The 13,240-nt window shown below is 36.0% G+C and overlaps 2 protein-coding genes across 14 annotated transcripts; one reads left to right on the forward strand and one right to left on the reverse strand.

Moving 5' to 3' along the window:
• Window positions 1-942: 942 nt before the first annotated feature.
• Window positions 943-9,894, forward strand: LOC123222447 (extra-large guanine nucleotide-binding protein 3-like). 13 transcript variants are annotated; one of them, XM_044645220.1, is made up of 11 exons: window positions 943-1,507; window positions 2,075-2,317; window positions 2,391-2,484; window positions 2,580-3,910; window positions 4,023-4,160; window positions 4,589-4,693; window positions 4,786-4,965; window positions 5,560-5,737; window positions 7,547-7,794; window positions 8,527-8,699; window positions 9,088-9,894. In XM_044645220.1, the coding sequence occupies exons 4-11, from the start codon at window positions 2,942-2,944 to the stop codon at window positions 9,695-9,697; spliced, it is 2,601 nt and encodes an 866-aa protein (XP_044501155.1). In that variant the 5' UTR covers window positions 943-1,507; window positions 2,075-2,317; window positions 2,391-2,484; window positions 2,580-2,941; the 3' UTR covers window positions 9,698-9,894. The 13 variants fall into 13 exon arrangements, with proteins under 13 accessions (XP_044501155.1, XP_044501147.1, XP_044501150.1 ...); XM_044645212.1 differs by having other exon boundaries at window positions 2,075-2,668; window positions 2,864-3,910; XM_044645215.1 differs by having other exon boundaries at window positions 2,075-2,484.
• An 886-nt stretch (window positions 9,895-10,780) lies between these two features.
• LOC123222448 lies at window positions 10,781-12,123 on the reverse strand. Its single transcript, XM_044645225.1, has 3 exons — window positions 11,932-12,123; window positions 11,439-11,851; window positions 10,781-11,345 (listed from the first exon to the last, which is right to left on the reverse strand). The coding sequence occupies exons 1-3, from the start codon at window positions 12,014-12,016 to the stop codon at window positions 10,932-10,934; spliced, it is 912 nt and encodes a 303-aa protein (XP_044501160.1). The 5' UTR covers window positions 12,017-12,123; the 3' UTR covers window positions 10,781-10,931.
• Between the last annotated feature and the right edge of the window lie 1,117 nt (window positions 12,124-13,240).

Genomic DNA, 13,240 nt, shown 5'->3' on the forward strand with positions numbered 1-13,240 from the left:
TTGCAATTAATAATATAATTATTTATTTTTTTAATTTTAAAATTACTTCATCAAATATTATTATATTAAATTATATAAATAAATTTAAATAATTTATTTATACATGTAACTCCATTCTTATGACACATGCATAGCATCTCAAATTAATCTACAAGCCCTGGTTAAATATTAAATTGGGAGGAAATAAATTTTAAACCTCACTTGGATAATCCAAATGAATACGGGTACTTGGGTGGGATATCATACTGTGTGTACTGTAGAAATAGCATGTTACCGCTAATTACGGGTCGGCTCTTAGAGAGGAAGCTAAATAATTTAGCATGGCAATGCTACTCATAATAATAATCCCAAATTTTGACTAGTAATGGTAATTTGGGCCCGATTTTAGAGGCCTCGACCCTCCTTGACCCTAACGAGGAGGGGGTTCTCCGATAAAAATGGGAAAGGGGACAGGGACGGGGATAAAAAAAATCTTCACAATCGGGGATGGACCGAGGATAGGGATACATATTTCCCCGCCCTGCCCCGACCCTTCCCCTCCCGCCCCTATTCCCATCATTTTATATTAATATATTTATTTAAAATACTAATATATTTTTATTAGTATTTGTTGTGCATATTAAAGGAGTTAATATATTATATTTATGATATTTAAAATAGTAGATTAATTTTAATTTTGCTTATTTTTATTATTTAATATATTTATATTGTATTTACAAGATAAAAATAATATTTTTTTTACGATACGGGAAGAAGATTTTTTCCCACAGGGACGAAAAAAGGATGGGAAAAAAATTTTTCTTTACGAAGAGGGGACAAAGAATTATTTCTATTCTCTTAACAGAGACAGATCCAAGACGGGGATTGATATTACTTACAAGGATGGAGACGGGGATTGAAATCCCCTTCCTGCCCCTCCCCTCCCCTCCCCTCTCCATTGTCATCCCTAATTCTGACCATCCTCAGTCGCTGGCTCAGCGCATTGTTAATTTTCTATTTTTTTCTTTTCTTCCAAACACACCCTTTTCAACTGCGCGTACCTTACAGCCAACACTCTGCCCTTTTAGCTATCTTATCACTGCGCGTTTAACACACGCTGCGTCCGACTAACCTGTCCTTTTCATCCACACTCATGGAAGAAGATATTACATGTGGGCCCCCACCTCATCTCTCACTTTCACTGGCTGTAGTATTCCACGTATCGTCAAACTTTTTATGTTTTTATTCGCTTTTGTTTTTCTGAGATTATATTTCGATCAAAGAGGGGGAGTTGCAGAGAGATTTGTAAGCTTTTTGTGTTTTTTGGTTGGGGTTTCTTGAAAGAAGCTCGAAAAGCTAAGTGGGTTTATTTTGTTTCTTCTTCTTTTGTCTTAGATTTTTTCCAGCTTCTTTTCTTTTCTTATCAGATTCAGCTTCATTTCTTGTCCTTTTTCAGCTAAGCTCTCTCTTTCTCTCTTTAACATGTCTCGAGATTACTTCAAAAGGGAATTTTCAATTATTTTTTCAGGTATTTGATACTTCTTTGTATATATATATATATATTTTTGCTTTTTGGGAAGGTAGGGGAGATTGTTTATGATAGATTCTTTATTTGAACAAGTCTTGGTTTCATTAATTTCTAGGGCTTTTGTTTTGTTTGTTCGACTCTGATTTTTTAATGTTTGGACTTTTGTAAATGGTTTCGTTTGTAGCATTATATTGTGTGATCCCAAGTGGGTTGTTCTGTTTGACTGTGAATGATTCGGTTTTATATTATCTTTTGGGTGTTTAAGCTCAAAAGTCTTTATTGGACTCTGTAAAATTCGAATTTTTGTTTTTTTTTTTTTTTAGGTTTAGTGCCAACTGAATGTTTCTTGTTGGAATGTAAGTTGATATGATCTTAAATGGCGGCTGTGTGGTTGAGCTGAATGGTCATGCTTGGTGCCTTAAACATTGGATTAGGTTTTTGTTTCTGGATGAAAACCACCCATTCGACTGTGATTTGAATCAATTTATTTGTGGTTTGAATGATTCAATTTGGTTTAGTTTCATTTAAATTAGATCAATTCGTTAATTCATTCTTTCCAATTTGAAGGCATTCAAAAGATGCGGCTGCTTGGTGACTATTTCTAAGTTACATTACAAGTCTATATCATGGGAACCTCCTAGAGTTTTTTTAATTCAACCTTGTTCCATTGGCTACTTCAGTTTTGTCTTGGGTGATTATTGACATTTTTTTCCTGTTGCTGATGGTGTATGAGGCTTCAGTCATAAGTTTGTCAGAAAAAGCGTTTTGTACCATATCTTCAGCAACTTCTTCTGCTTTTGCTTCTGCTAGGTTAAATTTCTGTTCAAAATTTTCAATTCATGACAGACTCCAATCTCTAATCAAGTTGTTGATCTCATCAAAGGACTCCATTAGCATCCTATGAGAAGCGTCAAAGGACTCCATTAGCAAACTCTGAAAATGCGTCTCTGATTCTTGCAATGCCTCCCGTACATACTGTAACATTTCTTGCTCAAACTCTTGGTCTATTTCTTCAACCATGGCAGAGGATCACAGCTCTGATACCAATTGATATGAACTGAACTAATTGAAGAAGAGATGATGAAGGAAGAAGGCAAAACCAGAAGGAAGAATTTCGGAGTCAAGAAAGAAGAGAGAAAGAGAGAAAAACAGAATAGACAGGTAGAGAATAGAAACCACACTTGATTGTATTTCCAATTAGCCCCCAATCTGTACAATCAGCCACTATTATATATTGGCGTGTTTTACATTTTATTACAACTAAACGACGTCGTCTATTTGGATAGAATTTCAAAACAAAAATTCAAAACACTGCCTCTTGATTTATTTATTTTCCTTTATTTTGGTCTGCAACAGAGTGATATTTAAAAAGAGTTTTAATTCAGTACTTGGAGATATAGTTGTTGGGGGTTGTTGGGGGTTATTTTGGTGGTAATGGAACAAAGGGAGGGAGAGAGCTGGAAAGAATTGATGAAGAAGATGCTTCCTCCAGGGGCTTCTCTCCCCGAAGATTCTTCTCATCTTGATTACTCAATAGCTATGGAATACAAGGGTCCTCCAGTTCCTTATGGTGTTCCCAGAGTAGAACCGCTTAATGTGAATTCTGATGCAATTCCTACTGCAGAACCGCTTTCAGAATCTCAAAGATTAGTTGTTAATGCAAGTGCCCCAGTGATTGAACCGATTCCTTTGCCAGTATCTTACATAGCTGGTGGTGTCACAGGTTCACCTATTCATAGTCCAAGGCTATCAGCAAGTTCAGGGTCAGTAGTGTCTGTCTTGCAAAACCCTGATTTTTCTTCAGCCTCACCTTCTGCTTCTCCTGGTTCCATTCACAATCCTCCCATTAACCCTCCAAAACAAGTCAATGAAGGAAGGAGGGTGCCAGTTGTCACATTTACTACTGTTGATAGATCTGAGAGCAAAAGGGTTGATTCAGAGAGACCCATTTATCCTGAGTATGTTGGGGTTTCAAAAGAAAAGAGAAGGAACAAAATGAGGGTTTGTTTTCGATGTGGAAAAGGGAAGTGGGAAACCAAGGAGTCATGTCTGGTATGCGATGCAAGGTATTGCAGCAACTGTGTACTTCGAGCAATGGGATCAATGCCTGAAGGGCGTAAATGTGTGACATGCATCGGTGAGCCAATTGATGAATCAAAACGGTTAAAGTTGGGTAAACATTCTAGGGTTTTATCACGACTGCTCAGCCCCTTGGAAGTAAAACAGATTATGAAAGCAGAGAAAGAATGTTCAGCTAACCAGCTTCGGCCAGAGCAGCTAATCATTAATGGGTCCCCTCTAAAGCCAGAAGAGATGGCAGAATTGCTTGGATGTTCTTTACCTCCACGGAAGTTGAAGCCTGGTAGATATTGGTATGACAAGGAATCTGGTCTTTGGGGTAAGGTGGGTCTGTATCCATTTTGATGTGTCAACTGAAATTCATACAGCTTGGCAACTGTTATTGCGCTTTCAGGGAGCAGGAATTAATTTTAATGTCTGCATGTTGATTTGACAGGAAGGTGAAAAGCCTGATAGAATCATTAGTTCAAACTTAAATTTCACTGGGAAACTTAGCCCTCATGCAAGCAATGGGAACACTGAAGTTTATATCAATGGGCGAGAAATTACAAAACTAGAAAGGAGGGTTCTAAAGGTGGGGCCTTTGGTAATTAATTTCATTTCATTGATTCATTTTCACTTGGTTTTCTAGATTTCTTTTTTTTTTCTCCGGGCTCACAAATTGTTATATCCTGACTCATTTCTGATAAACATGATTATGCACTTTCGACTTTGGCAGGGTTCCCAGTTTTGTTGTTCTGGATTAACTAGCATATGTAGTTGACGTTAATAGGGTCCAGCACACAAGAGACTGTTATTTTTACGTTAGGGGTCATTACATGCCCTTGTGTATCAAAGTCATATACAATTTGCTTGCATCGTAAACATTTTGTTACACAACTATTTTGAGGAGGAATTGTTTCCAAGCTCCATATGAGAAGTGCTTAGCCTTATAATTTTTGTCTTAAGTTGTTGGGTTCTGTCAGTTCTCTACAAATGATACCTGTTTCTTTATTATTACAGCTGGCCAATGTACAGTGCCCACGTGACACACACTTCTGGGTTTATGATGATGGTCGTTATGAGGAAGAAGGTCAGAATAACATTAGGGGAAACATCTGGAAGAAGGTATGTACTGGAAAACTCATTAAAATTTGCACAAAGCGTATATTTGGATTGTGAATATTCGATACATTTAGGATTTTCTCTTTGCTAGACAGGCAACAACACGGATTGCCTGTTCCCTGTTCTCTTTGCCAGTGCCCCATGGTCAATCCCAGGGGCCTAGAGATGAGGCTAGCAATTATACAATTGTTACAAATTATCAAGAGCAGAAAAGGGTTCAGAAGCTTCTTCTTCTTGGGCTTCAAGGCTCTGGGACCAGCACCATTTTCAAGCAGGTACGGCCTTCTTATCTGCTGCTTTTTGTGGGGCCATGTTTTTTCTCACAGTTTTAGTAGTAATTGCAATAATCTTATGGAACCTAAGATGTGCACTTACTCAGAGAAGATTAATCTATGCAAGAGCGATGATATTTCAATTTGCTATAGAAACCATCTGATTATAGCTTGGCTGACTTTGAAGAACTTTTGCCATCCAAGTGTGTGATCCCAACACAGTCTAAACTTCTATATGTACTTTTAATGTGTATATTTATGACTGGAAATGTTTGTACCAAAGATATATTCACACTTTGATATTGCCAACTTCTAACCAGCTTAGGTTTCTCTGTTTGTGCCTCATGCAGGTTTCTATATTTTTTAATGTGTATTTTAATATTATTATTATTATTTCATATAATTGTATATTTCCACTAAATTTTCTAGTTGATATTGCACCATCATATATTTAATAAATTGCTGAACAAGCATTTTCTCAACATCCTTCTTATTTGTCCGACACCAGAATTATAGTTTATTTCAGTGTTCTGTTTATGTAGACACTGTTTTTTTCCTTTTTTTTCTTTTTTTTTTTTAATAATGTTTCTTTAACAGGTCAAATTCTTATATGGGAACAAGTTTAGCGTGGAAGAATTACAGAATATTAAGTTGATGATACAGAGCAATATGTATAGATATCTCAGCATTTTGCTAGATGGACGAGAGCGCTTTGAGGAGGAGGCCATGTCTAAAATGAAATCCCTGGGTTGCCATGATCAAAACTCTGAAGCTGGTAATATTGCTGATTTTTATATTTCCTAGTGCATGTTAAATCGATTGATAAAGTAATTATACTACCCACCAGCCATGCATTGTAAATAAAATAAGAACAAAAGCTTTGTCTAAATTTTTTTAATCCTTTCCTCTTTCTAGTTTAACTACAGGAGAGTAGATATAAAATATTTAGGTAAAATCAATGGGGCATTAAGAAAGTTATTTGCTTATTATGAATTAGAACTTCTTAGTATCTTGTTATACTAGCATGTACCTTCTATGAGGTGAGAGTGTTGAATTGAAATGTAATTTGAATCTTTGCTTCAGAATTTGTCTGGAATAGAATTGTGCATGGTTCCTGTGTTTGGAATTTTTTTTTTTTGTTGGTTGATAGATGATGACAGCTTTCCTATGCAAATGAGTTGTAAAACAGGACATGTTATAATTTCATTTTTGTCTTGGCTTGCTTGCTTGTTAAGAATTCTGATGAAGTCAAAAGTCAAGTTACTGTAGAAGTGGAAGTCTGTTTGAAACTTAAGACAGTGCATGATGTTGTTTGTCAAAGGTAGTTTTGTAAATCAAGTGGACAGCCTAATTTTCATTTGCACAGCCCAGCCCAAGCCATATGTTATCATAGTTTCCATGTTATCTTTTTTATCAAAATTGAGCCCGTCCCAGTTCAGCCATCTGTCTTAAATGCCCAGGAGCATATCGAGGACTGGGCTTTGAAAGCTTTATATAATATGGGAGGAATTGCAAGCCTACATATGGAAGCTTTGGGAGAAATTTGGGTTAATCATCATGGGGTTGGTGGATAAAGATTTTCATTGTTAGGAGATGACAACTAATGGTGATAGTAACTCTGTAAATATCATCACACTGGAGAATGTGGATGATGGCATAATGGCCCAAACAGAAGGAAATCCTTAAATTGATAGACGTGTCCATACTGTTTAAACCAGAGTTAGTGCATGCAGTTTTTGTGGCTTGATGAACTTTGTTTAACCAAACTGTTTTGCTGGAAACAATTCTTTCCTTGGTATTGATGTTAAGGCAAACTGCAAATATTAATAGCTTACATTTGATCATGGGTACAAGTCTCATGTCTCTACATTGACACATTGTATTGGGCATCCTTATAAAATTTAGAAATGTGAACACTTGTACATATCAGCATTTCAACGTATTTGTATATTAAAAAATTTATACTATATTAAAATATTATGTTTAATTTGCTTTAAAAAACTTTGCTTTTGCTAGTATGTTAAAAGTTTGTAGCAAATTTTGTATGGCACCCTCAAATTTTTGTGCAATGGCTGGGTCCAGGCATCAGTGGAGAGTATTTTTGTATTTTTATGTGCTCTACAAATCATAGTCATGAACATGTTTAACATCATATCATGGTAGTCTGGAGAAAGCCTTGGTTAAGTAATTGGTGGTTGGGTTTGGAGACATTATAGCTTCTAATTTTCTTGTTACTCAAGGTTTTTAATCATAATATAGTTAGATAAATTGAGGTAGACAACTACATAAATTCTAAATATTTGGTGATAAAAAAATAATGTATCAATATCTGAAAGAAAAGATAGAAATTTCTTCAAAATTACAAAATTTGGAGAATAAATTTTAAGAATATTAACAGTAACATTAATGCATTATTGGAATTCAATAGTGCTTCTCCCAATGCATGTTCAAATTATGTTTGGCTCTTTTCATATGGTGAACTTTCTTTTATTATTCCTTAACAAGTAAAAGAAAGCAATCAAATTGGGTGACACCAATGGAGTGGCTCCAATGTGTAATATCATTACCTATAATTTTGTTTCAGGTGGAGCAATTGAACCCTGTGAAACTAGTCAGTGTATCTATTCCATCAACCCAAGGTTGAAGCATTTCTCTGACTGGCTGCTTGACATTATAGCCACTGGAGATTTGGATGCATTTTTTCCTGCAGCCACTCGTGAGTATGCTCCTTTAGTTGATGAATTGTGGAAGGATCCGGCTATACAAGAAACATACAAGAGAAAAGATGAGCTCCACTTCCTCCCAGATGTAGCAGAGTACTTCTTAAGCCGGGTATTTTCTTACAGCCTTGTTGAATGTCTTCTGCATTTACCTATATAAGCTTCACATTGTGTAGATTTTCTATTTCTATTTGTTTAACTTAATAATGCTTTTCTTTGATGGGACAACCCAACCTCATTTGGAAACCCTTCCACCAGTCTTATTTCTTGATGTAGAAAATATTGCTCTCTCATTCTGACAAGCTTAAACATATAACCTCCCCCTTGATCCTGTAATCATGAGTTGGTGATCTGAATCTGAGCCTATAGGCCATGTCTGCCACATAACTCAATTTTGCTCTCTGCTACCATTTCTCAACTGGGAATTAATTAGATGTTATTTTCTTGCTGATATGTTTTAGTTCTTTTGTAGGCGGTGTTCAAGTTTCTTATGCATTCATTCCTTCAATTTAGCTTTTGATCTCCATGTCTAGTAAAGAAATTATCTGTTATTGAATGGTTTGTCTTCTCAATTTAAGTTATTTTGACTGAGGGCTTATCTCTTCTCGACCTTTTTGGGGAATTAGAGTCCTCTACTGCCAATCGGACCAATTTTTAGACCATTTAAGTTATTTTGGCTGAAGGGTGAGCTCCAAGTGGCAGAAACGATATCTCAATGTGAATGGGCTGACCAAATATTTTAGTGTTCCAATTATTGTGTGGGTGATGACTGGGCCTAGATAAATTAAATTTGAATTCTCAATATTGAATGGATTAAGAATGTGATATTTTATTTTTCTTTCAGGCTGTTGAAGTGTCAAGCAATGAATATGAACCTTCAGAACGTGATATTCTTTATGCAGAAGGTGTTACACAGGGAAATGGTCTGGCCTTCATAGAATTTTCACTTGATGACCATAGCCCAATGTCTGAAACCTACGCAGACAATCTGGAAGCTCAACTTCCGCCTCTGACCAAGTAAGTTTTTGCCATTCTTCTTTTGATATATACATCTTGGTAGTTAAGTGTAATAAATTATGGAAAAATTTGCTTGCACTGCATCTCTGCTTGTAGCATCCATGTTGCAAGAGCACGGAAGCTTTCAGTCAAAGATTATTAACTTGTGCCTAGAGCTGTTATTCTGTTACTGGTAGCTTATGCGTTTAAGTAATGCACCTTGATTCTGCCGCCTTGTGAAAGATTTGACCATTTATTATATTGATCACATATTTGTACTAGTAATCATGGAAAACTGACTGCTGGGAGCAGATGCCCATATACATTCCTCATTTTTAATATGTGTACTTTGATTTTGCTTTTCCTTCAGGACGATTGTTATTCGATTTAGAATTGTAAACAACTCTAGTATCATATTTTTCAGATACCAACTTATAAGGGTTAATGCAAAGGGGATGAATGAGGGGTGCAAGTGGGTCGAAATGTTTGAAGATGTTCGAGTGGTAGTTTTCTGTGTTGCACTTAGTGACTATGACCAAATGTGGATTGCTCCGGAGATTAATGGTAGCACAGCCCTACTTCAAAACAAGATGATACGATGCAAGGAACTTTTTGAGACAATGATCAGGCACCCTTGCTTCAAGGATACGCCTTTCATGTTGATACTCAACAAGTATGATCTCTTCGAGGAAAAGGTTAGTCACTCACCTTTAAGTACTTGTGAGTGGTTCAATGATTTTAGTCCAGTGCGGACACACAACAACAATCATTCACTAGCCCATCAGGCTTACTACTATGTTGCTAAGAAGTTCAAAGACCTTTACGCTTCCCTTACCGGCCGGAAGCTCTTTGTACGGGAATCTAGGGCGAGGGATCGGATTACAGTAGACACGGCATTTAAGTATATAAGAGAGGTTCTCAAATGGGATGAGGAGAAAGAGGAAAACTACTATGGTGGGGCAGAGGATTCAATTTACAGTACAGATATGAGCTCCTCACCCTTTGTTAGGCAAGAGTAAAATGCCAGTGCTATGCTTCGAATACCTTGATTGTATTCCATTCGGAGATAATTTTTAAGATGTTGAGCTGGATTTTTTGTTGGTCCCAATATGATTCGACCAATGATAGAATTCTTATGTATCCTTAGGTTGCCCAACTTTAATTGTTCTGTTTTATTTGTGTATATGTATGTCTAATCCAAAGGCTCATTCTGCAATCTGCATTAAGTGTTATGATTTTTTTTCTTTTTTTGACAGTCTAAGGTAATCTAAAAGAAATATAAAAACTAGAACCAAAGTCATTCACCCAATTACTAGATTAGAACTTCAGGTTTACAGAGAAATCATTGACAATCGTCACATTACCACCATCTGATGTTTCGTCTTCGAGATTTCTATCTTCCTCTGGATGTATCATTTCTGGCATATTGAAGGCGAATCCCAGCAAGGCTTCTACCACCCCTCTCTTGGTTTTCCGTATTTATCTCAGCTTCGGAGGAATTTCTCCATTGAAATTTCCAGATTCCTCAATATCTTCATTCAACATTCTCGTCTTCACCATACTCGGTATCAACTTCCCGTTATGCATTAAATCAATCTCAAAAGCCACCTGTGCCTCCCAACTGCTGAAAAATGAATTTAGTATAAGTAACCAAATTGCTTGAACCTCATCATCGAAAGCAATCTAAACAGATGCCAATCGGCTCACCATACTTTGGAAACCACTGGGAAGTTCCATTAAGCTGTACCCATCTTTGAGCTGCAGATGTACAAGCTTCTAAAGAATAACTTTATCAGACCATCCCTTGCCGTTTAATCAATTCCAGTTTCTTCCAAAGAGCATCAGCTCGTGACTCAATGATTCTCGTGTTTGAAAATTGTTCAAACCATAAATTGTTCAACCCAATCAAACCAAATTGTTTTATGAACTTTGACTAAACAGAAAATTTTAAATGATTTGATTCAATTTTATAGTTTGAATCATATTACCTACACCTCTGTCTATATTTAGTTCCCAGATTTTTCTGCACCAAGTTATAGTAACAAGCTATTAAATATATAATTTTATTATATTAGGAAAAAGGATGAACAATAACTTTGAAATTTGTCTCAAAAAGTATTTTTTATTTAAGTGTCGAATTAGTGGGGATTGCAAGCAGCAGTCATAAATTTTCATGAATCGATAAAAAGTTAAAAACAATCACTGGAAAAATCAACACACACAAAATGACATCAATCTTCATGCTCCTTCGTCTTATTCACTTGTAAAGAATAGGTGTTTCCCTTTTGGTTCAGAATCTTCGTCCTTGGTTTCAACGGACTCTTCAATTATTTCATCGTCACTGTGGTAAATAAATCTTGTGTGCTTTCCAGTTATCTTCTCGTTATTCACACTGACACTGCTCATTTCTTCGCATAATTGATTGACCAACTCTTCATCACAGTTTAACTCATCACAATCTTCTTCCTCTTCTTCATCATGGGCACTTGCATTCACCTGAATTGACCACTCAGAAGAAGACTCATCCTCATCTATGCTTGGTGATCCGGATGTTTTCGAACAAACTTCCGATTTATCGGAGAAATCTATCAGCAAAGACCGAGATAGCACATTCTTTTCAGATTCAATGCTCTCTTCTTTATTTCCCTCAATCATGTTGGTCACTACCTAACACATTAATTCATAAAGAAACCATCAAGAAAAGCTCTAAGAAACAAGACTACAATAATCCAAAATCCATGGATACGAATAAAACCGAACCTGAGAAATGGATTGTAGCTGAGCCAAAGGAGAAGGGTTGACTTTGATGGAAGCAATTTCCTCGTCAGAAGGAAGCAAGACTTGAAGGGTGTTAGCCGGAGTCGGAGCAAGAAGTCGCATGGGAGAGTGAACCATGTCTTTAAGATGAAGAAAGGGACGACTCTCAAGTGAGAGTTTTGAAAGGTCGGCTTCTTCTTGAACCTTTTGAAGAAGCGTCTTAACCTGACCCCGGAGCGAGTTCTCTCCAGAGCCGGGAGTTCTATTATTCTTGGCTCTACTGATTCGTTTCTTGGTCATGGCCGATGAGGGAGTCTCTAAGCCACCGGTTGCAAGACCAATGATGGGCGAATCATTCGTTACATCAATCAAAGGTCGTGACTTTGGAACACCCTTTTCAGAATCTTCAATTTTCCCTGTGAACAAACAAAGAAAAGGGTCAATGAAAGTTAAAAACGTCATCAAGAAATGAATCGGAGATGCATCGATCACTCACGGGAAATATTGTTGTTTGAAGCAGAAGAAGCCAAGGCCAAAGTTTGAGACCTGGTGACTCTTCTTGTTGTTGACGGGGTCTCCATGGTGACTCAATAAGGTTGGAAGAACGAGATGAGAAAACCAGAGGAATTTAGAAAGGGAGAGAGAATCGAACGAAAAGGGCAAGCCAAAGGCCAAGTACGAGCGTGTATATCAAGGAAGCGTGACAACGGTAAAATTACCGTCAGGGCTATAATACTCTATGAAGACTAGCCGTTAGAATTATTTTTGAAATATGTGTATGCGAGTCTAATTGTTCCATAGCTTTGGTTTCAGCGCGCTCCTGATGAAATTTGGGTGAACTAAACAGTCCCCGGTTTAGTTAACTAGGCCCCGATACAATCTTTAGTTTATATAATAAAGTTATTAATTATAATTAAAATAAATATAACAAAGATAAACTTTAATTAAATTAATTTATTAATTTTAATTTTTTATTGCTTAAAATTTTGAGATCTACTTGTTTTTGCAATAAAAATTGAGATATTATGGATATGAGATATAAGTTTTTTGGTTGCATTGTTTTTGCGTGAAAAAGATTAAATTGGTTGTGATTTTCTTGATTTTTATAAATGTTTTTCTGATTGAATAAGATTAAAATTGATTATTAGTGAAACTGGGTGTGAAAATGAATGTTTAATATTGGTTTTTCACAATATATGTGATTTACGTACATTATGTGTATCACACATACTAGGAGAAAATGAAGGTAGGTTATTAGTGATATTTGCGTTAAGTAGGTGTGAACTACATAGTTCAGATTTTCTGATATTTTTCACGTACACATTGTTCATATGAGTACATGTGATTTTCACATGATGAAGTGTAATTGATATTTTCCACTTATAAGGGGTTCAAAACTTGATTTTTTTTTTTTTTTCCAATTAGATATGTGTAATCTACATAGTGAGACTTAATTGAGATATTCTATATTTTAAGGTTAATTGATATTTTTCATAGTGGGACTTAATAAATAATGTGTTAATATTATAAAAATTAATTGATTTGTTTAATTTTTGGTACATTATGTGACTTCTAATCACAAAAGAATGCATGATATTCATGTTATAGCATAAAGTTTCTCAGCTTCGTTTAGAACATGACATTTTGCATTAAATATTGGCCAAAGCACTATTTCCCACCCAAGGTATGTTTTTTTTCCAAATGCATCCCTGTTAACTTTAAAAATCATATTTACCCACTCATAAGCCGTTAAAATTAACTGAGTGTGTTAGTCAGATTATTTTCCCTCCAAATCCAAAAAACTA

This window comes from Mangifera indica, chromosome 8 (assembly GCF_011075055.1).
Source record: "Mangifera indica cultivar Alphonso chromosome 8, CATAS_Mindica_2.1, whole genome shotgun sequence".
NCBI classification, from domain to species: Eukaryota; Viridiplantae; Streptophyta; class Magnoliopsida; order Sapindales; family Anacardiaceae; genus Mangifera; species Mangifera indica.